General features: G+C 37.4%; 1 protein-coding gene across 3 annotated transcripts in view; it reads left to right on the top strand.

Annotated features, from left to right (window-relative positions):
* LOC149284945 (LIM homeobox transcription factor 1-beta.1) overlaps positions 1 to 24,048 on the top strand; it is a 78,982-nt gene extending 54,934 nt beyond the window's left edge. The window contains exons 3-8 of one of the 3 annotated variants that reach the window (XM_089496109.1): positions 17,842 to 18,074; positions 18,499 to 18,677; positions 18,809 to 18,886; positions 19,215 to 19,295; positions 21,861 to 22,020; positions 23,891 to 24,048. In XM_089496109.1, coding sequence (XP_089352235.1) covers positions 17,842 to 18,074; positions 18,499 to 18,677; positions 18,809 to 18,886; positions 19,215 to 19,295; positions 21,861 to 22,020; positions 23,891 to 24,048 — 889 coding nt within the window. Of the gene's footprint in view, positions 1 to 17,841; positions 18,075 to 18,498; positions 18,678 to 18,808; positions 18,887 to 19,214; positions 19,296 to 21,860; positions 22,042 to 23,890 lie in introns of all 3 variants that reach the window. The other 2 variants (XM_089496110.1, XM_089496111.1) reach the window with 2 other exon arrangements.
* The last annotated feature ends 525 nt before the right edge of the window (positions 24,049 to 24,573 follow it).

Genomic DNA, 24,573 nt, shown 5'->3' on the forward strand with positions numbered 1-24,573 from the left:
GCATTAGTTAGTAGCCCAGGGAAACAGGTTGGGCAAATGAATATGTTCTATCACATACATGCTTTAACATTGAGCTAGATTTACACGTAAAAAAAAAATTTGACAGCATTACACTTAAAGAGATTTTATAACTAGACATATTAAGGGCCAAATCTGGCAAGTTTCTTTTGCTGGAAAGGCTGTGCTGGCTTTTATTCTGTATAGTAAATGCAGTGAGATGTTTCATTCTAATGTATGTTTCATGGTGTGTAGAAGTACAAGGCTTTTGTCTTTATCCTCACACTAATCTATAGACACTCATTGACTCATTCAACATTATACACTGCTGCACAACACAGACACACAGGTATACACAGCTGTACACATGTTACAACAAACTGGGGTATTTTTACTACACAGGATTTAATTCATCCATAAAAATCACAAGACTCACATAGTCACCTAATTCACTGTCCTGCGGTGGACAGATAGGCTACAGGTTGATAACGTGTGTGTAATGCAGGTGATGAATTTAAGGATAATGTGTGTCTGGGGAGCTTATTTGGATCTTCTCTTCTTTTCTGAGGAGGATTCAACAAACACGTTATATTGTCCTGCTCTTCCTGTGTTTAAACAGCTGGGCAGTTAATAGCTGATGGTTTAGTGACAAAGACAGCTTAAAAGACTGAAACCAAAAATGTACAGGTAGTTCAGTGTGTCACAGTCGTCTGACACAGCGGGAGTTAAAAAAACATCCACACTTCTAGTTTACTACAAAGTTAGATTGTCCTTGATATTATATACAAGGGCCAATTAAAAGACTGGCAGCCCCTGTGACATGGCATGTAAAAAAAGCAATTTCCACCCTAGCTGATTCTGCTTTAGATAACTACTACTATGTGCGTATCAGTAGCATTTCAGTTCTCATTCTGTGCAAGTAGACAATGTTAGAACTGGACAAGGCACATAGGAGACTTGGTAGCCATTTAGGGTATGGCACTAGGTGGGTTTACTTGCGCCAGCTTTACTCCTATATAAGAGTATGCATTGCATATGATTTGCTGTGAAGGTGTAAGCATTGGAAGCCATCTGGGATCACCGTCACATACACTGCATGTTTTTCAGGCCTGAGCCCACACAAAAGAGCAGTGTGGGGGCATTTGTGGCATTTTGTGTAGTGCCACTATTGACAGCGGTTCTCAAAAGGGGGCACTGAATCGAGAGAGGGTGTGCAGGAGATGAAGTTCCCCAGTGGAGTAGAACTCTACAGCTGGCTGTGTTAGCATATCTAGTGATGTCTGAAGTCACATCACAAATGTTAAACTTGTGGGCCGTAAGCATGTCAAGAGATAAAAAACATTGTGTTATCACTATTATGATACCCACTGAAAGTGAATAAACTCTCCCACAAATCCTCTGTGTGCTCTTTTATTTTCTTGTGTGTATATATATATATATATATATATATATATATATATAGACCCTGTTTTAAATACTGTTGTCTATTTATATGCATGTTCCTCCTGAAACCAAAGGCTATAAGTGGCTAATTATAGTAATAACTGTAAGAGGTTAAAGGGGTTAATACATTGAAGTGCAAAAAATGTAACATTACACATTGTTATTCATTGTCAAGATCATTGCCACAGTAACAAATATCTAGATAAACTAATTGATTGTGGAGGGAACCTCAGAACAACATTGACAACTTATGACATATACCTCTTCAGGGCTGCCCGGAAAACAGCATATTTTTTCTATTTTTCTGCTGCCTCATGTCTATTTGCTGCAGAGAAAGCATGCACACAAGGTAAAGGATGTTTCATCCAAGCTGTAAACATAATACCGCGAACCATTGTCAAGAAAATTACCTTCAATGTATTAGTCACTACAAAAAACGGTATTTTGGTAAATGAGGTATTTTTAAAAGTTACGGTTTTATCAAAATTTGAGGGGGAGCTTAAACCTAAAAAGAGGTTTAAAGGTTAAACGTAACAAAATGATTTTATATAGTGCAAACGGCCATCTGCAAAACAAATGTAACAAAAATGATTTGTTATCTATGACAAATCTTTCACTCAATTGGTATTGTACTAGTTTTTTTTGGGGGGGTGGGGGGTGGTTCCACAACTGAAGTTAGGAAATAAGTCTTTTATAGTTACAATGGAAAGGCAAACTGGGTGGTCTCAAGGCCCGCTAATATTTATTCACTTTTCCCAGCATGAAAATAGTTAAGGCCAAAGTGTTGCCGATGAGAAAAAGCAGACAAAACCATTTTCCCCCTCTAACCACGCTCCCCCTTTGCGCTTGCCTGTTACTCTGCATTTAAAGGGGAATATTTATTTCCTGACTTGTTAAATCATTTGTCCTACAATCGCAAGCAGTTTTTCAGAGGAGACACGTGTGTTTAAAACGCAGATATGCAGAATGTATCCGAAAACTCCTACCTCATGTTTGTTTTCTTATTTATCTTTCGCAGTGTCTAAGTGAGACCAAGATGGCCCCATCTGTTCATATTTAACTTACAAGCTGATTCAGCATAAAGGAAGCAGAATTTTTTTTTCTTTTTTTGCATTTTCCAAGGCTCCTTTTTTTCCATTATTTTCCTTATATGTGAAATGGCTTCTGTGTTTTATTTAAAGAAAAAAAAGGGAGCACAACATAATTTGATATAACTATAGAACATGAGCATGTTTTTAAAAAGCTTGGAATATGCCTTGGAATATGCCAGAATGCCCATATAAACCTTCAGATATTAGTCATTTAGAGAGAATGTTGGTTGAAGGTGACGAGCAGTAAGCGATGATAACTTTTTCCTCCTTCTTGGTGCTTTCCATAAAAATATCTTCCAAGGGTTTTTTTAACCAACTACCACTAGTAACTTATTTTAGCAACTAATAATGGAATAGGTAATAATGTAAGACCTGACATCCTTCACAAAACTGATCAGGGAATATACAGTATATGCTATAGTTATGGTTACATGAAAGGGGAATGTCTGCAGATTATAGCTGGTCAAGGCAGCTTGGGCTTGGTGACCATCTTCTGGCTCACCTGAATTAAGCATGGAAGACTGGTTCAGTCATGGTTGAACTTACGCCACCCCACCAGCCATCTCAGCTTTCTCTACATGCTCAAACTATACTTGATCCTTGGCCTTGTCGGATGTTCAGTAACGTACATACCATGTGTGTAAATTCTCTCTACCACATATACTAAATGGCTATTCAACTTATCTACCACCTACTTAGTAGCAAAATACTTTACTTAATTCAATTTTATAAAATATTTTAAGGCTCCTGCTTCAAATAGGTATTACCGACCCTACGGTTTTAAATATACACTTGTTAGGTCTTACGTGGAGCAGAAGGCCCTATCAGTACTTGAAAACACTATTATGGCCTAAAATGTTCAGAAACAAACAACGCAGAGTGGTTATATGATCATAACACTACCAAGGGGGTTTAAGTAAGAGATGGCAACATTGACCACGTAATTTTAATATATCTTACTTTCATTCAGAACTTGTCACCCATTTTACAGGACATCTCCAATGTTGCACACATTTACTGCAATAGTAGTAGCAATTATTAGACATGATTTAAAAATCATATGGGTCTTACAATTCTCTTTATCTTCATTTATGAAAAATAAAATATAGACTTCTTCCTGACATTCCCTAAGAGCACATTTTTGCGATTTGACAAGGCCAGCATATTTAAGGTAGTTTAATAGAACTTAGAAATCCAACACGTCATCAAGAGGTAAGGTAAATGGTGATCTGTAAAAAGGGTTTTGCTATTTTCTAGAAATGCGCACAGCCCACGTGAATAACACATTATTAAGGCTAAAAGCCCTGACTTTAACCCAGAATGACTTGGAACCTCTAGCATGTTGCTTGGAGATACACATATTAGCAGTTAACAGTCAAGACCAATATTATTCTTATTATTTTTTGCCAAATATAAAGTACTTTATGTCTAATATGCTGTGAAATTTCAGCAATTTTGGGCCAGTGGAACAAAAAATCCTTTGCCTTTCTTAACTTTCTTTTTGTTTTTTGGTGGATGCTACCACATTGGGATCAACTATTGACAGGCATTTTGACAGACTCCCATGTATTTAAAAAATTTTTCCTTTTACAAGAAAACCCAATAAATGTCTTCTAAACAGTACAACGTAGTCAATTCAAATAAAAGTGAAATTGTCTTGGTCTTTCCTTCTCCTGCTTTTATGAGACCCTGAATGTCAAAAAACAGGTTATAGATTAGTAATAAAACCTTTGAGGCTGTTTATGAGGTTTATTCACTAAACAGTGTATTATGGATGAGGCATAGTGATATGAACCATTTTTCTAACCGCATTAATTCTCAATAATGGAGGGTCAACTCACATTTCTGATTGATCATTAAAGGAGCAGAAATGTTCCAGGCAACAGTGTTTGCCTTACCGATGTCTTTCACTGAGAAAAGCTATGTTTTGACTCTAACAGGCCATGAAAGGAGAAGGAAAATGGTAGATATGAAAGAAACACAAAAAATTCTCATTACTGTACCTTTAATGTGGTGGGGATATTTCTTTTCATCAACAATGCTGTGTTTAGTGAATCAGCCACAGTGTGGTATTGCCAACAATAGTGGTAATTTATTAAGCAAATCTTTCTCATTAGATACTCTTGTTGGTTTATCCACTGCCCGTTTATCCATAAACAAGTTTCTGTAATTGGATCACTTTTGTGTGGGACTAGCCCTTTAATCTATTAAACATGTCGCTGTAATTAGGTCACTTTTTTTCGATTTAAGATCGACCCTCTAGAACTATTATATGTGTCACTGGCTAACCACTTAATCTATTAAATGTGTCACTGTCATTAGATCACCAATTGGGCCATTGCTTTAACCAATTAAACAGGTCAATGCCCTTGGGTCATTTTTCTCATGCATGAGACGAAGCTTATAAACCATCACAACACCATCAAACTGGTTACTTTGATTAGGTCACTTTAGTGCTTGCGCCAAACTGACACTTAAAAAAACATTTCAACCAATAATCCACTTTAATTATGAGGCAGGTACTATGGCTACGAAAGAGTTATTTTTCCAGTGGTTCAAGAGCAGTATGTTCTATTCTCCAATAATGTATTTTTGATATGTTTATATATTTATTTATTTTGTAACCTGCTGGGAGCTTAATTAAAAATCAAGGAGGCTCCATTTAAAGCTCATTACTATGGTAATTTTATAACGGGGCGGTGATTAAGGAGCATTTAAAAGAAGACTTTTACATGGCTCAAGGGAGTAGGAGAACGGGTGTTTTTTATGAGGCTGCTCCAATTATTTATACTCTAAATTGGAAATGGGGATATTAAAGAGCAATGAAAAAAACAAACAATCTCAACCTCGTGTAGAGTTGGGAATCTCTCCGTGTAGGTTTAATTTTAAATTGATATGTGCCTGCTAAGTGCTGGATAATGATGAGACATGCTGTTGTTAAGATAGAAATCTCGGTGTGCATATATCCATCTATATGTTTATATGAAAGTGTGTGTTTTGTTTGAAAAAGCTCCAAAAAAAACCTAGTACTAAAAATGCTATAAGTGTCAGTGAAATTTCTGAAATTTTGTAAAAGCAACACAAATACCATACTCCAGACAAGCTGTTAACTGCTTGGTGGTAAAAAAGGAGAAATGTTCTTAATGATGGACAACGTTCTAGTACGGATTGTGCGTGTAGAAATAAGCATTAACAACAAGAAATAAAGCAGCTGAGGTCATAAGGATTCATGAGCTTAGCAATGTAAAGGTTAATAGGATGCTGAGTTGATGAGCACTTGCTGTAGTACAGACATATTTATGGTCCCTGTAGTTCTCACAATGGTGCCCATTGAGTAAAACTGTTTTCCTTTCAGCGCCGGCCTGCTTCCTCTGTCTATTTTGTCTCCTTCCCTCTTTCCGTGTCCTTACGATAACCTTGTTATATGTGGAAGTGCAAACACTGCTTCCCCTTCTACATCTCTTAGGTCTTCTCCAATATTCTCTCTGTTTCTGGAAAGGTTGTCTTTCATCATGTGCTTGCTCGGTGAAAGGCAGTCTTGCTCAGCTATGGGTAAGCAAAGTGACTGTAAAAAGTTGTTAGTGCTTATACGGCAAGGCGTGTGGAAGGTGTATGCGAAGCATTTTGTCCACCACAAAGCCTCTTGCCTCCTACCCAAACTATGAAGAAGCAGCACTCAAAAGAGTGGCTCACAGAACCAACAGGAAGGTTGGTGTAACTGAGTCAAAAGTAATGATAGTCACTAGATGTTTGTTGTTATTTGGTGCGATAAGGAAGAAACGGTTCCTCCAGTGGCAGAACTACCGGGGTTGCAGGGGTCGCGACTGGGCCCTGGAGTTCTGCCAGTCAGGGAGGCCCAAGGGGTGCCGAGCAGTTGTTTTCAGCAAAGGACCGCTCGGCTCGGCCCCCTGACTGGCAGAACTCCAGTGCCCTTCTGTCTCCTCTGCTCCCCTCCGCCTGCCTTAGTGCTGCCTTGACTGCAGTGGTGGGAGCGTGAGGCGTCTGTCTCGGGTGCCGGAGCTTCACGCTGAGCGCCGGCATATGACGTCATATGCCGCCACTCAGCAGTGAAGCCGTGCGCATCGTGGCAGAGCAGAGAGACAGAGGCCTCGCGCTCCCACCACAGGACTGCACGGTAAGTGACCTACAAAGGGGTGTAGGGAGAGGGTAGATAGTGAGAAGGGGGGGTAGGGAGAGGGTAGATAGTGAGAAGGGGGGGTAGGGAGAGGGTAGATAGTGAGAAGGGGGTAGGGAGAGGGTAGATAGTGAGAAGGGGTTAGATGGGTTGGGGGTGGGGGGGCCCTTAACAGATTTTCGCATCGGGGCCCTGAGGTCTCTAGTTACGACCCTGGGTTCCTCGCTGTAAGAAGTGGTAGTGTGGTGTATCATTGTGGTAAGAACGCTGACTCTCATTAGACAGCAGTGACACTGGCCGGAAGAGTACTTTTAGTTATTGAGAAAGTGGCATAAGTCAGTGAGAAAACAGTATTACTTAGGTGAGCAAAGGTACTAGATGAAAGTCAATGTACTCACTGTGAGTTATATTATGGGGAGATTAGTGGTAATTATTTGAAAGGCAGAGCTACTTACTAATATCCAGCCATGGAGTTGGGTTTGTTTGGGTGATAGAGGTTTGGGCTCACATTTATCATAACATCCTAATGTTTTTAATCCATTCTTATGCCAATTAAGGTTGCTTGATGAATCTAAGTCTAACTATTCTCATGCTTAGATTTTGATAATCACTAATGTACTGTGTAAGAATCTTGGGAACCAAATTAATTCAGGTTGAAAGTAACAAACAAAAACAAGAAAAAAAAAATGAGAAAAGTACCATCCTAGTATGTGGGAGAAGTTTAAACCATTAAAAAACAAAGCATGGGGGAAAGCCACTGTTTTAATACAAAATGTGGAATTTATGGATTTATACAGCAGTCATCTGGAAATAGCTCCCATGGATGCATTGGGACTAGCAAATTAGCCATTGATTGGCAAGAAGAGACGCGTAAATACCATGCGTTAATGTCCTCCCTACAGGGGGCCGATTGCCTTTGCCTACAAACTCATCAGCGCCGTAAATTATTAATACTCCGAAAGAAGAGGGGGGGGGACGCTTTATATCAAAGTCCCCTCCTTCTGTCATTGTTTTATGTTTATGGACAAAATGACATTTACCAGAAGGCTTTGGACAGATTTAATATGTATCCTGTTGGGGACAATTGCTACCAGCAGATGCCTTTGTCCCTGCCGTGGTATAGCTAATGGGGATAGTTTTTTGTTTAATGGGAATGTCAGTAAAATGTCCACATACGATCAAAGTGCTTGAAGGCACAAACTGTTGCAAAGGATAGAGACACAATCCGCTAACATTTCGGTGACCTAAAGCCAGTGATCTATTTTATTGTATGCGCAGTGATAAATTAACAAAAGGACTTAATGCATGTGAAGTCTTTAATGGGTTAAAAGATCATTTTAAAATTAATGCACTGCTAATGAACTGTAGTTCCATTTTGAGTTTTTAAGAGACACAAACTGTGGGATTCCATGGGAAAATAAAAAAAATATCAGTACGATAAAAACTATGTACATTCAAGAGGGAACTAATAACCATGTAGTTAACCCTTTCTCTGCCCTCTCTAGCTCTCCTTTCCCTTTGTCCCTTTTCTCTAATCCTTGCTTATTTTTTCCGGCTAAGACTCAGCAGGATTTTTTCTAAGTGCATACCAATGCGTGACTCAATGCTATAGCAACCTTAAAAAATATTTCAAGGGTGGGGTGGGGGGGGATTAGTGATACGGGGGTCCAGTCCACTCCGTGTTGTGTATTCACACTGCTGTTTACTATCAAACAAGAGGGAGGAATTCAAACAGCTTTCTGTGACACAGGGGCTAGAAGGATTAAATCCAAGTAAAAGTTTTAATATCACTTAGCAACCTTCAACTCACAGTACGTGCATAAACAGCCTCGGTTATAGTTAGAGCAGAATACAGCGATGTGCGGGTCTATGTGTGCATGTTAAGATGTCTGCATATTAATATGTTTTAATGGCAGCCTATATGTAAAAAAAATCTCAAAATCGCAAATACTGAAAACTGTTTTAGTCTATGTCAGAGTAGATATAACAAATTGTATACCCTCAAAAAACTTGCCTACTCGATCTGTTGAAGCCGGATACTGGGATATGATGTCATGGGATGCCATGATGTCAGCATGGGAGCTGGGATTGGAGGCCTGTACCATGAAAGCATAGATTTTTATCAGTTTTACAGTAGAATAGGCTGGTCAGGGGAAATCTCTGATCCTCCCAATCAGCCAATGTCTACAAAGGCGGGACGGGGTGACAGCTCTGGAAGAAGGTTTGGAGGACAGTGCCTGAAATTTGGGTTTGATAGTAGGATTCTGAGCAGGAAATTTACAAAGGAAATTGTTCCCCCTCAAAACAACTTTTATAACCAATATGTAACTTTTGTGAGTTTGAAGATGTCTATTGCATAACTTTAGTGTCTCTATTTCCAAATGATATTCTTGCTTTTGGACCTATGTCATAACCTAGGAAAGGTCGCCACTTTGGGATCTAAATGCCTCTGACCCTCTTTGGTCCTCTGATGCAGCTTTTTTCTAGGGCTTACATAGGTTGGTGGGTACGAGTGTTTTACAGACCAAAAAAGTCAGAATTCTGTGTATATAAACACCAGATAATGTGTCCATTAATTAAACTGTGTAACTAAACAATGTTATTGTTAATCTGCATGCCATAATTATGAATGTCCCCAGGAGATGATGACCAAGACCAAATGGTTTGGCACCCACTGCTTGATTAAAGCCAAGTGTGATAATGCTCCTTTTGGGATCTCTATTTCTATACTTTAGTGAACATCTAGCTTAGTCTAATTTGACATATTTCCTGTGTCACCCTAGGGATATGCTTGTCTGCTGCACAGTTTAATTAACTTGAGTTGAGAAAGAATCTGCATATTCAATGTAAGCTGACCAGATGTCCCCTTATTAAAAGTCCTTTATTTCTTTCCTTTCTCTTTATCCCTTTTCTGTACTTAAAATATTAGAAAAATCTCATCAATTTTCCTGAAACCTATGTAGCCTGTAACTACAAAAACTATATATGAGTATTCTTCTACAAAGTTTTTGCATGAAGGTCAATGAGTTCGTAGGACAGATGATGTATCTCCATAGACTAACTACAGGCTTAGATCTATATTATTAATGGCAGATAAGAGAGATCATGAGATTAAAGAGCAAACAATTTTATGAGATTTGACAGGTATAGCTGTGTTGAATTAAATATGATAATCCATTTTTTGTTTAATACTGCCTCTCAACCAACTGGTTGGTTTCAAAATTAAATCAATGGCCACCATCCAAACCCTGCTTATATTCCTCTCAGACACAACCCTTGTATTGTTGGTAGTATCTGATTAGAACGTTTTCTGTTATATTTATTATATTTCATTTTTGAAACAATATTTTAGCCAGGGAATCGTCCAATAATTTTTTGTCAGAAATACAACCTTCTAAATTTCTAAATACAAATAAATACCATAAAATGTAGAAACTGAGAGCAATACACATTTCTCAAGTAATATAGTAACATAGTAACATAGTAACATAGTTCATAAGGTTGAAAAAAGACCAAAGTCCATCAAGTTCAACCTATATACATATTGTGTCCCTACTGTGTTGATCCAGAGGAAGGCAAAAAACCCTTATGAAGCAGATGCCAATTGCCCCATACCAGGGGGAAAATTCCTTCCCGACTCCAAATATGGCAATCAGAATAAATCCCTGGATCAACGTTCTGTCCCTATTAATCTAATATCCATAACTTGTAATATTATTGCTTTCAAGAAACACGTCCAGGCTCCTTTTGAACTCTTTTATTGAGTTTGCCATAACCACTTCCTCTGGCAGAGAGTTCCATAATCTCACCGCTCTTACTGTAAAGAACCCCCGTCTGTGCTGGTGTAGAAACCTTCTTTCCTCCAACCGTAGAGGATGTCCCCTTGTTATAGATACAGTCCTGGGTATAAATAGGTCCTGGGAGTGATCTCTGTACTGTCCCCTTATATATTTATACATAGTTATTAAATCCCCCCTAAGCCGTCTTTTTTCCAAACTAAATAACCCTAATTCTGATAATCTTTCTGGGTACTGTAGTCCTCCCATTCCCCTTATTACTCTGGTTGCCCGTCTTTGAACCCTCTCCAGCTCCACTATATCTTTCTTGTACACTGGTGCCCAGTACTGTACACAGTATTCCATGTGTGGTCTGACTAGTGATTTGTACAGTGGTAGAATTATTTCCTTGTGGTGGGAATCTATGCCCCTTTTGATGCACCCCATGATTTTATTTGCCTTAGCAGCAGCTGCCTGACACTGGTCGCTACAGGTAAATTTACTGTTAACTAAAACTCCTAAGTCCTTTTCCATGTCAGTCGTCCCCAGTGTTTTCCCATTTAATACATATTCCCAGCCTGGATTTTTCTTCCCCATGTGCATAACCTTACATTTATCTGTGTTGAACCTCATCTGCCACATCCCAGCCCAAGCCTCCAACCTATGCAGATCCATTTGTAATCGTGCACTGTCCTCTATTGTGTTAACCACGTTACAGAGCTTAGTATCGTCTGCAAAGATTGATACTTTACTATACAATCCCTCTACAAGGTCATTAATAAATATATTAAAAAGAATAGGACCCAAAACTGACCCCTGTGGTACCCCACTAGCAACAGTAACCCACTCAGAGTATGTACCATTAATAACCACCCTCTGTTTCCTATCACTGAGCCAGTTACTTACCCACATACACACATTCTCCCCCAGCCCAAGCATTCTCATTTTATGTACCAGCCTTTTATGTGGCACCGTATCAAATGCTTTGGAAAAATCAAGATATACGACATCCAGCGATTCACCCCGATCCAGTCTTGAGCTCACCTCCTCATAAAAGCTGATCAGGTTAGTTTGACAGGACCGATCCCTTGTAAACCCATGCTGATATGGAGTCATACACTTATTTTCATTGAGATACTCCAAAATAGCATCTCTTAGGAAACCCTCAAACAGTTTACACACAACAGAAGTTAAACTAACAGGCCTATAATTCCCCGGGTCACTTTTTGTCCCCTTTTTGAATATTGGCACAACATTTGCTATGCGCCAGTCCTGGGGAACAGACCCTGTCACTATAGAGTCCTTGAATATTAGAAATAGGGGTCTGTCTATTACATTACTTAACTCCCTTAGAACGCGGGGGTGAATGCCATCTGGACCTGGTGATTTGTCTATTTTGATTTTTTTAGGCGGCACTGCCCTTCTTCCTGGGTTAGACAGGCGACATGTACTGGGGCAGTTATCTCATCCTGCTGTATATTACCTGGCATTTCATTTTCCTCTGTGAATACAGCAGAGAAAAATATATTTAATAGATTAGCTTTTTCCTGATCCCCGTCTATAACTTCTCCCTCATTACTTTTTAAGGGGCCAACGCTTTCATTTTTAACCTTTTTACTATTTATATAGTTAAAGAACATTTTGGGGTTTGTCTTACTCTCTTTGGCAATGAGTCTTTCTGTCTCCACTTTTGCTGCTTTTATCTGATTTTTACATATTTTATTTTTTTCCCGATAGCTTTTTAGTGCTTCTTCACTGCCTTCCTGTTTTAGTAGCTTAAATGCCTTTTTTTTGCCATTTATTACCCCCTTTACATTTTTATTTATCCACATTGGTTTTCTCTTGTTCCTGACTCTTTTATTCCCATACGGTATGTACCTTTCACAGTGAGAATTTAAGATATCCTTAAAAATCTCCCATTGAGTGTCTGTACTCTTGTTTTTGAGGACATTTTCCCAATTTACAGTGTTAAGGGCTTCTCTTAGTTGATCAAACTTTGCCTTCCTAAAGTTCATGGTTCTTGTGGCTCCTCTAAGAGTTCCCTTATTGAAGGACAAGTTATAATGTATCATATTGTGATCACTATTTCCTAGATGCCCCCTGACCTGCACATTAGTTACTCTGTCAGGTCTGTTGGTTAATATTAAGTCCAGTAGGGCGCTCCCTCTGGTCGGGTCCTGTACCATTTGGGACAGATAATTATCCTTACTTATAGTCAGAAACCGGTTTCCTTTATGAGATTCACAGGTCTCTGTTTCCCAGTTTATGTCGGGATAGTTAAAGTCCCCCATAATAACCACCTCATTGTGATTTGCTGCCTTGTTTATTGTAATATGTAATATATGATTAAAAAATATGGCTCTTATTACATTATACCACTTTGAACAATTTGTGTTAGGTAGTGTGTACTGCAGGTATATAAGGTACAATCAAGGATGAAATATCACAAATACAGTATTAAACAGTCATGCATGTGTTAAAGCCCTGTCCTGTTTTTTAGGGTTCTATGTGGTTCCATTGGGTTTGAGGCCATGTGCTATCTGCAGTTTACTGAATCCATGACATATACTTACCAACTTTTCAGATTCCAGTGCCAATACATTCGAGTTGACATCATGGATGGAGCTGCCTACAATAAAATTGGGCACTATGCAAGCAAACGTTCATGACAGTGCCAGTAAACAAGACATTTACCAGGGCATCTGACAGACAGGACATAATCCTAGTTTTTGAGATTGTCCCAGCTAATTCTGGACTGTTGGCAGCTATGTATAAAGTAAGAATGGAGCCAGTGATTGGCAACAGTCAGAGTATTAACACTAAAACACTGCTGGGATTAGATACAGACCTGGACAGCAAATCTGCAAATCTCGATCACCCTTTAACCTCCTCAATCCCTGCTTGTGTAATCAACGGCACATTATCATAACATAATTTTGTGTGTTATTCCACTCTGTATATTATATTGCACTCTCTGGTTTTAAATCTATTTTTCATTCCCTCTGCCTGCTAATAAGCCACTCTGCGTGTAATATCACTGTTCATGATATTATATTGCTCTGCGTTTTATTATATTGATCTGCAGGCTACTTTAGTCTGCATGTTGTTATGTATTATATCGGAATTGCAATGTGTCAGTTTTGCAAGAGATTTTATCTATTTAACTGCAATGTGAGTGACTAGCGAAATATATTTGATACATAGAGCCCAGTGAAAAGGGTAGTGTCTTTTTTTTTTTTAACGACAGGTTGTAGGAACTCCCAGGGAAACAGTAAACACAGGAGTTATATCATGGGATTTTTTAAATTGTAGAGATATAGAGAATCAGAGAAAAAAGGAAAAAAAAGAATCAAGAGAGAACAGGCAGAAGTGCTTTGCAAATAGAAACATGTGATAAGTTGCTTTATCTGCATCTGTGTTTGGGATAAGGATCAGTAACACCTGTATACACAGAGCCAGCTTGCGATGCTTGTAGGCTAATTACTATATATAAATATTGTGTATACATATATATGTATAGTTGTGATATTGGCAAAAAAATAACTCATTGCCATACGTTTCCTGAGTTTTTTGCCTTTTTATCATTCCAATTGGCATATTTGTCATCTCTCACCAATGATATTTATTTGGTAATAAATATATATAGTTTGCCGTGTTTTGAAATTGAATTAAAGCTAGAGATCACAAAATTATTTTCTGCCCTTGGCAAATAAGCATTAATTAACAGAAATGTGGGGAGGCTGTCCGAGATATTAAATGCTGTAGGAACATCGGAGGCCAGCTCAGACCTGGCCCTCATATACCGCACTTCCTAGTAAGACGCATGATAACCTTCACCTTTTTTTTCAATGGTAGATCTAGGAAACTCAACAAAATCTTAGTATCTGCCATGTTTTTGGCCTATAAAGTTATCTATATAATTATATGTAGAATATTGGATTTTATCACAGTTATTTTGTAATTGCCAAACAAGGCTATAATTGCTGTTGAAGTTCTTTACTTTCATTGCAGCTGTTTCATGCCTATTTGGAGAATATTACAAATTAAGTCTTCTGGGTGTCGTTGTACCGCGGTACGGAACAGAGCAGGGGGCAGGAGAGAGCTGTTAGGAACGACAGCACATGAGACTTCGGGAAATGAAAAATTGTTTTAATTCGTAGGCTCGGAGCAATAACGAGAGGGGTCCTCGTAAATTTCTCAGCCGTCATGATAGATATCGGTCATAAAGGGGAATCCGCAGGAAGTGTTTTATTAGGGGAGAGGAGGGGTGTGGAAAATGTATCCTTTATGTGTTAGAATGTGTTTATCACAGAGTACAGCATTTAACTCAAACCGCTTGAAGAAGGGTTAATAATAAGATACTACACAGTATAGAATGGGTAACCCTGACTGCAAGTGACCTCCGTATGAATACAGTCCAGACACGCGGAATTATTTAAATTTGTTGATAAATATTTATATTACAGAACAAATTGTAAACTGTTGTAAAGCGACGTATGTGGTTTATGACACATTAAGAGTTACTGAGAGAGTATATGGAACAATAGGATGTGTTCTAGGGAAAGGTTATGTGGCGCAATAGGATTATTTATAGAGACGTTATATGGAGCATAAGGAAAAGTTATAGAGAGGGTGCATTAAGGAAAATATGGAGAAACAAGGCTAGATGCATTTTATACAACCCATAAAATGGGGGTATAAAGGATTTTTTAATCCATTTCTATGGAGTAAATTTGGAGGAAATTAAGGTTAATGAATGCAAGGTTGTAGGCAAAATAGGACAATAATAAGTAGTAGTTTTTAATAAAGCAGGTTTTAGAATCTCTTATTTTTGTTATTACATTTAATCTTGCTCATTTAAGATGTTTAATGAAAAATGAATGATTATGTGACGTTGACTTGTGTACTATACCCCAGTATCTACATGACTTTTTCTGCTTCTATAGCTTCTACTTGATCAAACAGACCATTTCAAATATATTGTGTTTAAATCTATTTAAAAAGCCTCTTGAAGCGTATTTAATAAGTTCAGCAGCGATAGCATGGCACAGTGGCTATCTCCGTCTTCATAATAAATGTTGTACTAAAACAATTAAACATGTTTGCAGGTAAATAGAAGGAAATTAAGGGCAGGAGTAAGGGAGCAAAGAGAGAACGGCCAAGATATTGAAAAGGTAAACAGAGAAATGAATGTGCTAAGGGACAGAGGAGAGCCAAATTTAATGCTAGATTGGAGCTGTATGGATAAGGAATTACTCTTCCATTAAACAGATGGTCCAGTGCTGGGCAGCATCCTATAAATCTGTTAACAAGGACAAACCTGTATCTTCCTGTCAACTATCATTGAATTGGCTTATAGGAAAAAATAAATATTGCACGTCATGAGAGTGTCTGTATTTATGCGAGCAAATATACATATATACAAAAAATACATAAAAAAAATAATATTCAGCAGGAGCACATAATCTGAATTTAGATGTTTTTTAGGATTTGCTTCCCTTTCTGTATTTTTTTGTGTATATTTGCAGGTTTTGACCAGACCTTATAGTTAAGCACCCCACCTACCACACATTTATGGTGTCCAGAGAGGGCTATAAGTTGCAGGAGAGTCTCAGTGGGTTAAAAGGCAATGCAGTCCATGGTAAGCATTACAGCCATGTTAGGATTAGATAGGACTCGACAAAATTGGGGTACTTTGACGTAGTGATGGGCTAAGCAATATATGGCCATCTCCAATATTTATGGCTCTAATAGGTCCTTGCTTTGTATATACAGTATATATATATATATATTTTAAAAGCTGAAATTCTGTCTTTTAATAAATCTAATACATATATTACATATACTTATGTTATGCATTAGATTTATTAAATTACAGAATTTCAGTGTTTAAAATAAAACATAAATATTATTTATAAAATATCTATAATACCTCTGGTGTGTGTGATATAGTCAAGAAAAAAGATAGCTACCAGACATGGAAAAGGGAGGCTGTTATGCTCAAAAGTTTGTCCTAAAAATTAAATGTTAGTCCAATAAAAAGGTATTAATGGATGAAGCAATCTATCTATCTATCTATCTATCTATCTATCTATCTATCTAGATAGATAGATATATAAATATATATCAGCCTGAATCTTTTAATTCTGTGTGTTCTTTGATTTAATCCGGGGTACAGCTGTGGGTGTCTTGCTAGGTGAAGTCACTTTGGCAACCTAAAACATATTAAATGGAATGTGGACTGACAGCTATCATGAGCAATTGAACTCACCATCAGCTAGGTCCTCGTGAGTTAATCAGTAGTCATGTTCTTATTGAAGTCGATGGCAAATCAATTCCAGGTGTGAGTAGCTCAGTCAAAAGTAAGCTCACCAAATCGGTAAAAATGGGATTCTGTTACCTGAAAAAAATATTATCACTATTTATTAACCTTACTATATGATGCATACAGAAAAAACATAGATATAAACATTTTTTTCAGATTTCTATTTTTTTCCGGTTGACAACATATAGTTTCCAAATTTTTTGAAATAATTTTTTTGCCAACATTATAGTTTTTCATGGGGGGGGGGCACATACAGGATCCACCCCGGGTGCCAAATACTCTAGGTATGCTCCTGCTTGGGCTATGGATAATTTTGCTTAATTTTAGTTAATATATAATATATACACGCATACATAAACACAAATATTCTCTGCAGGCTGTTCTTTGAATGGTTACTGCTTGGGTGATCTGCTAAAAAAAAATTTCATCCTACAGCTCATAACAGGTTTACAAGCGACCACCAATAACTTGTGCTCTGTATTGATTTAACATTTAGATTCTTAATTTCAACTTCTGTGTTTTTGAATGAAGCAGTTTCCTTCAGATGAAAAAAAAAACAAGATGCTGGAAAAAGAAGGGGTTATTATAAGACTAGAGAGTCTAAAGGACAATGTTTACGTTGCAGGCTCCTGTTTGTGACACTGGCTGGTTGTGAACACTTTACAATGCACTGGCTATTGTTTTTAATTATTTATTGATGTCTTTCCAGATCAGAGCAGTCCTTTGCTAGCATTCGCAGAAAGTTTATTCCTGCGATTTCAAATTAATATAAGCTGCCTCCTGGCAGAACTCAGGGAAAGTACTTTTTGCTTAGAACTGTCTAAAAAGAAACAAGATAGTACTATACTATAGCGCCATGGAAGGAGGTAATAAACCATATCCTACACAGTGTGGGCAAAAGATATTTGAGATGAACCTTGGTGACCCTGTCAAGGTTACTTGGGTAGATACTACTGAGTGACCACTGTGACCTCATATGGCCTTGAGTGTATTAAGATCAGCCAGGTAGGAGACACTAACTTAATATTTTGTGTGTTGAGGTTGCAACATTACAAAATGTTCTTTTTCTTCTAGACTATTTGCTGCAAAATGCAGCGGGTGCATGGAGAAAATCGCCCCCACAGAGTTTGTGATGAGAGCCCTGGAATGTGTTTACCATCTGAGCTGCTTCTGCTGCTGTGTATGTGAGAGGCAGCTTAGAAAGGGAGATGAGTTCGTACTAAAGGATGGACAGCTTTTATGTAAGAGTGACTACGAGAAGGAGAAAGATCTTTTAAGCTCTGGAAGTCCCGACGATTCTGATTCTGGTGAATATATTGCTTTGTTTATTTATTTTTTAATATGTCTGAAGATAAAAGAAAAGAATAACAAAACATATGTTTGTTTTATGTGTCAAAACTTTCAGTCATGTTGAGGATTTCAAGGACAGGATTTAAGATATTTAGGTACTATTATTGTTATGCAAGGCCATCATACAGACGCATTTAATATATAATTACACATAATCTAAAATTAAATTTAAATATTTTAATGTTAACATACTGTTCTGTGTCATAAAATATGTCGATGTATTTTATACCTAAGCATCCAGAGTTCTTTGTACATTTATTCTATAGACTATTCTACAAATTAATAATTGCTACATGTCCTTGCATGTTCCAGGGTGGTGTAATGCATCAAACTGGGAAGTGTCTTCTTGGACATAATCACTCATGTTTGTTTCCTCATTAGTGAAGAGTGACGATGAAGATGGTGATGTAAAGTCAGGGAAATGTCATGGAAACCAGGGAAAGGGTAGTGATGATGGGAAGGACCCCAGAAGGCCAAAACGACCCAGAACAATCCTCACAACCCAACAAAGAAGGGCATTCAAAGCATCATTTGAGGTTTCATCAAAACCCTGCAGAAAGGTAGGCCAGACGTTTGTTTTATCTGATTTTTGCAGAATTGATACAATATTGGTTACAATAAGCATAATTGTTTTTTCGCTATAACACTGTCGACTTTGGACTGAAAAGATTTACCTCTTAACATCTTACAGGTCAGAGAAACATTAGCAGCTGAAACGGGGCTTAGTGTCAGAGTCGTCCAAGTGTGGTTTCAAAACCAAAGAGCCAAGGTATGTCCTATTCAGTTCCATGTGATAACTACTCTTAGATTGTCAGACAACAACGGCACAGCTTGAACCCCTGCATCCATCCACCTGCTCACTTCTGCTAGACAGAAAAGGTCACTAAAGACTCTCTGCAATCACTAGGATAAGCACGGGTGGGTGCAGATTGGGTAAGACAAACTTACTGTTGCCAGAATGATGAATTTTGCAATACCCTGGAAAAAAAATTCACCAATAGAAGCTGTGCATTTTATACAATCCTGTGCACTTCTTATTATGAATAATGGATCAGCAATATGCTCACTCAATCACAATCTCTTGTTTTGTTTCATAGATGAAGAAATTAGCACGAAGGCATCAGCAGCAACAGGAACAGCAAAACTCACAGAGATTGGGTCAAGGTAAATACACACCTGTGCTTTACTCACGTTCCCTTATATCCTATAGCAAGTCACAGCCTTTTATTGCTTAGTATAATACCTATCTTTAACCTCTCTCTTCCCTTCTAATAATGAGAGTGGGAGATGTGTATAAAATGAAATTCAGGTGCAAAAAGGTATTACTTTGCACCAGAATTACATAATAACATAATATTAACCTCCATGGTGCCCACTACAACCTTTTCCATTTTTCAATATCACCTTCCTAAAAATAACAATAGGAATTCAGTTAACATTACATTTTCAACTTGACATTAACAAACAGACAGAAGTCATCAAATTATTTGGTGCTAATGTCCTATAACTATTATTTGTAATATCTCATTGATTTCTGTTTACAGTCCTTAATGTAAACAAAACTATACCCAAAACTCCAATATAAAGAAATATAGTTTTCCATATCATATCTGATGTGATAACCCATTTAAAAAATTCATTCTAAAAATCAGAATTAGGTTAAGAATTATTAATGTGTACTGGCGCAACTTGGCCCTAGCAACTGAGCTTAATTTAGCTAAACAAGGTTTTTTTGTTTAATAGACTAAAAATCCATATACGGTATATAGTGATAAAACAGCTAGAATCTGTTTTAAAACACATAACAGTCCATAATCCTATCCAAAGGTCCACACCAAAAGCAATTACACACATGCAACCATCTTTTATTAAAAAAATTCAAATATTAAAAGTCTTAATAAAGACCTACATTGTTTCATAAACCTAAATCGAATCAACCCTTTTGATGCAATCTAAACACTCTACAATTATATAAAATTATCCATAAACCTATTGCAAACCACAAACCTAGCTTAATGTCTTATAAAAGATGTAAATTTAATTCAGATACTATCCTAAAATCTGTTAATTGGCCCATACTAGAGATTTATTTGGTAATCAATCGTATTAAATGCTAAATAACTAATTCAAAGTAAGTCCTGCTAAAAAAAAAAACAAACACTAAAAACTTAATGCAAAATATTTTTCAAAAGTCTCTTTTAAAACCACTTCAGTTCACATTTTTTTTGCTTAAACCCATTGTTTAAAACTACCCTATTCCAACATAAAATCATAAACCTAAAATGTTAATAATGTAAATCTGTGCAAACCTACAAAAGCTCCAACAAAGCTTTACTTAGAAAATCTGCGTAAGAAATGTTAGCAAATCAGCTTAACCAGGCTGTACACTTAGTTTCAGTTCAAAGAGACATAAAAGAAACGGTGAATTTAATACTTATTTTATTTTAAAATAATATTGGATCATCTTTAAGGGTTTTTCTGTTGGAAGCCAGGACCTTTGCTTGTTTATTTAACAGAACTCCATGCAAGGCTGTCCCTACAGTACCTGGCGTCCCCCACCATGTATTTGCTTGATAGCATAGGAGAGAACCTCATGGTCTCACTCTCTACTAGAGCTGTGCTCTAGGAAGCCATGGTGTCTATATAATAGGGTCCATTGAAGTAGCTAAGAATCAGGGACTGCAGTATTCTCATCTGATCACTTCCCCCGACAGGACCCTAGAAAGTAGTTTTTGCCTTGGGAGCTTTTATCAGAATATCTTCCACGAAGCCTTTTGCTGTTGACCCCAAATGGAAATGGTGCTGCTGGGTTTGTTGTAACTGCACTGGGAACATGTGTGTATGCACGCCTTTTAGTGTTTATGTTCATGCACACACACACGTGGCACACTTGGTTTATTAGGGTTAGTGAATGACCCTGTTAAGTAGGTACAGGGCAAGGAGATTAAAAATCGAGCAGTGGTGCACATTGAAATACTTTTTAATTCTTCTTGAGACAAAAAAAACATGCATTCTTTACCCTTTATTCTAACTTTATGTATCGGATTTCGACATTTCCACATGTTTTACATATTGTTTTATTTAAGCTCATTTCAGCAGGGGCCTCCTCGCCTGTTATTTCTGTATGTCATTGTACTAATACTATTCTAATTGTATACTAATTGTTATGTCCTGCCTATCCTTTGTACGGAGCTGCGGAATCTGATGGCACTATATAAAACAATTATTAATAATAATTCAGATGACAGTTTGACAATTTCTTTATAGGTGGGATATTTTTATGTGTTGACAGTACTTATTCTGCAAGCCCTCGTGAACGCTTTTTTAATGCGGAGACCGAGCGTTTGTCAGAAAAAAAGCCAATAGGCTCAGTTTAGATAGACGTACATTGCAGGTGCATCCATGTGCTGTGATTTCATGGCTGACATGGGAGAGGGTGGATCTTGTGGTTTTTCCAGTACAAAGTTCCAGATACAATAAAATAATCCTTTTTTTGACACATAGCTTGCAAAAAAACGTGTTTTTTGCGCATATTATCTTTACAAGTCTTTCAAATTTAGTTAAGTGGTATATTTTTACATTACCTGGTGTTTTCCTGTTTGTTTGGGTATGCAGAATGGAAACAGGCAGATATGTGTCACATACATACACGATTACACACATACTGTAGCTATAGGATAATAGATATATATCACTGACAAATATAAGCTTACAGACTTTGTAGGGTTTAATGCATTAACAAGGCTCCTTGTCACCCATCAGAGGTCATGTCCAGCCGAATGGAGGGGATGATGACCTCGTACGCCCCCCTGGCCCCACCACAGCAACAGATTGTCACGATGGATCAGAACAACTACAGCACAGACCCCTTCCAGCAAGGACTCACCCCTCCACAAATGCCAGGTGACCACATGAATCCTTATGGTAAGCCGCATGCGACCTATACACTGACACTGAGAACCAACAAACCTCAAAGAGGTGATGCTCTATCTAGACCAGGGGTAGCAAGCAGGTGTCCCATTAGCTTTGGTAAATCCACAGCTTCCATAATCCAAAACCAGTCTTTGTCTAACCAAATCTTTAGATTGCACCTCATATTTTGTGAAATTAAATTAATACATTTGCATATGGTCGCATTTGGTAGGTTTGTACCATTAGCAAGTGTTTTAGAGGAGCCACATAAGATGAAAAATGGAGATGGTGATGCCAAGAGCAGCTCCATGCGAGTTCCTGCCACAGGATTGATATTACTTGACATTTGGTATTAATTAAAAATAGTTTTCTAATGATGTGGGACCTGGTGAAGGGTTAGGACCTGCCAATCCCATTAATCTATGAAGCTTAGCCTATGTTAGTGCCTACGCTCATACAAAACATAAGGGGAACAACACAGAAACCATGCCCACATGGTAAACTAACTATATTGATTAAAAGCTACACAGATTGAAAATATATCTGGTCGACACCAACATTTTTTTAAATTGTAAAACATTATACATCATTACAGTTTTTATCTGGAAATGCATATTGCCATTTTACCAGAACTGATTAAAACTAATGATTAAAAATAAAAAATATGCAATGATTATCCAGGTTAAAAACGTTGTCAGCCTGTGTAAACAACAGTGACAGCTTAGATCATAAAATAAGATTTTTTCCAGCCATATAGTAGAAGTTCACATTGTTTTGTGAGATTTATATTTGTACCAAAGTGTTACTTTGCACATAAGTCAAAAAGTAAAATAACTTCCAATTTGTTCATTATTGAATATTTGTCCAGTATATTAAAACCGGACTTAATGTATGTGTTCATTACATATTACTGATTTCGTTTTTGGAGATGATATCGCAATGACTGTAACAGGAATATAATGTTCTAACAGATTAAAGCTATCAAGATCTTTCTAGTGATAACATGATGTTGGTCCGAAACATAAGTCAGTGGGGTGAAGTAGATTAACCAAAGAGAAGATACATTTGATGTGGAAAAAATAGAACCCCTTGTAAGGATAAGTGGGACTTACCATTAAGTATTAAATCCACTAATGACATTTGGTGTTCAAAGTAATATTTACTCATGAAGTTGAAAAAGGACAACTCTCTTAAACTCCCATTTATTGATCCAGAAGCACAAAAAAAGCCTCCTGGGGGCCTTACTGTTTTTTTTTTCTTTTTTAATCAGTCTCCATCATTTACTACTAATATACCCACAGGCTTCCCTCTTTGTCTGGGAGTGGGTTTAGTTCTCACTAATATTGTTTCAAACAATCTTCCTTGGGAAATGTTCTGTTTTGACTGTTTTATTTTGTACGGATAATCCCGGTGATCTTTTGAAACATCGTTGCAGACATACCATATACATTACTTGCATATGTTGTATGACAATAAAATATAAAATAGGGATACAATGTTACTGCATGTAAAAGTGGCAAAAACCTTATTTACATAACTGCATTATCACAAAAGATCTAACAATAATATATGATGGCCTGCCACCACTCGTGTCTGATAAATGTACAGGAAAATGCAATTGATCAGCTAGTAGTTGATTTATTTTATCTTTATCGCTATAAGGGTTAATGTGTCAGTTCTGTGTCGTAAAAAAGTTAATCAGCACATATATGTTTCCCATATCCTACTACAAGTTCAGTACACTCTATGGTTCTCTATGGCTTTGGGAGGGTAGGGGAGGGTAAGGCATATAGTGTAAATGTAAATATTCGTTTAATGATACCAGCATTCTCATGATTTTTTTTCCATATTTTCATTACAGGTAATGACACCATATTTCATGACATTGACAGTGATACCTCGTTAACGAGCCTCAGTGACTGCTTCCTGGCATCTTCAGAGGTCAACTCCATGCAAGCCAGGGTGGGAAACCCCATAGACCGACTGTATTCCATGCAGAGTTCCTACTTTGCCTCTTGAGCCTTCATCAATCCTTTTTTTTTTCCTCATTTCCAACCAACAACAAAAAAGGACCCTCAGAGACTTACAGCCATATGTGCGCAGTTGTCCTTCCCAGAATTCTCAGCGGTGAGCGAAAAACTAGTCAAGCAATGGAGGCAGAAAAAATAAAATGACTGCAGAGACCCTAATACTATTTGGAAACAGCATGACCAAGAACTATGATAAACGTTTCTCCCGCATTTTAAAATGAGCCCATTATTTAAAAAAAAGGAAGAACACAGTATTTGTATAAAATTGTGTGAAAACTAGGTTTTATCCTCTAGGATTATACAGAAAAAAGCCACTGATAAAACTTTTCCTCACCTCCTCTAAAACTGCATGAATGTCACCGTGATGTGGAATTAACAAATTTGAACTGTGAGAAGTTATTGTAAATGTGACGTTTAATCTATTTTATTATTATTATTTTTCTTCTTATATTTTTTTGGTTGATTTTCTCCATAGACCAGAAGGTTAGATTTTAGCCACTATATCATATGAGCA

Source organism: Sceloporus occidentalis, unplaced genomic scaffold (genome assembly GCF_023333645.1).
Source record: "Sceloporus occidentalis isolate IW3139 unplaced genomic scaffold, rSceOcc1.0.p SCAF_87, whole genome shotgun sequence".
Taxonomy (NCBI): domain Eukaryota; kingdom Metazoa; phylum Chordata; class Lepidosauria; order Squamata; family Phrynosomatidae; genus Sceloporus; species Sceloporus occidentalis.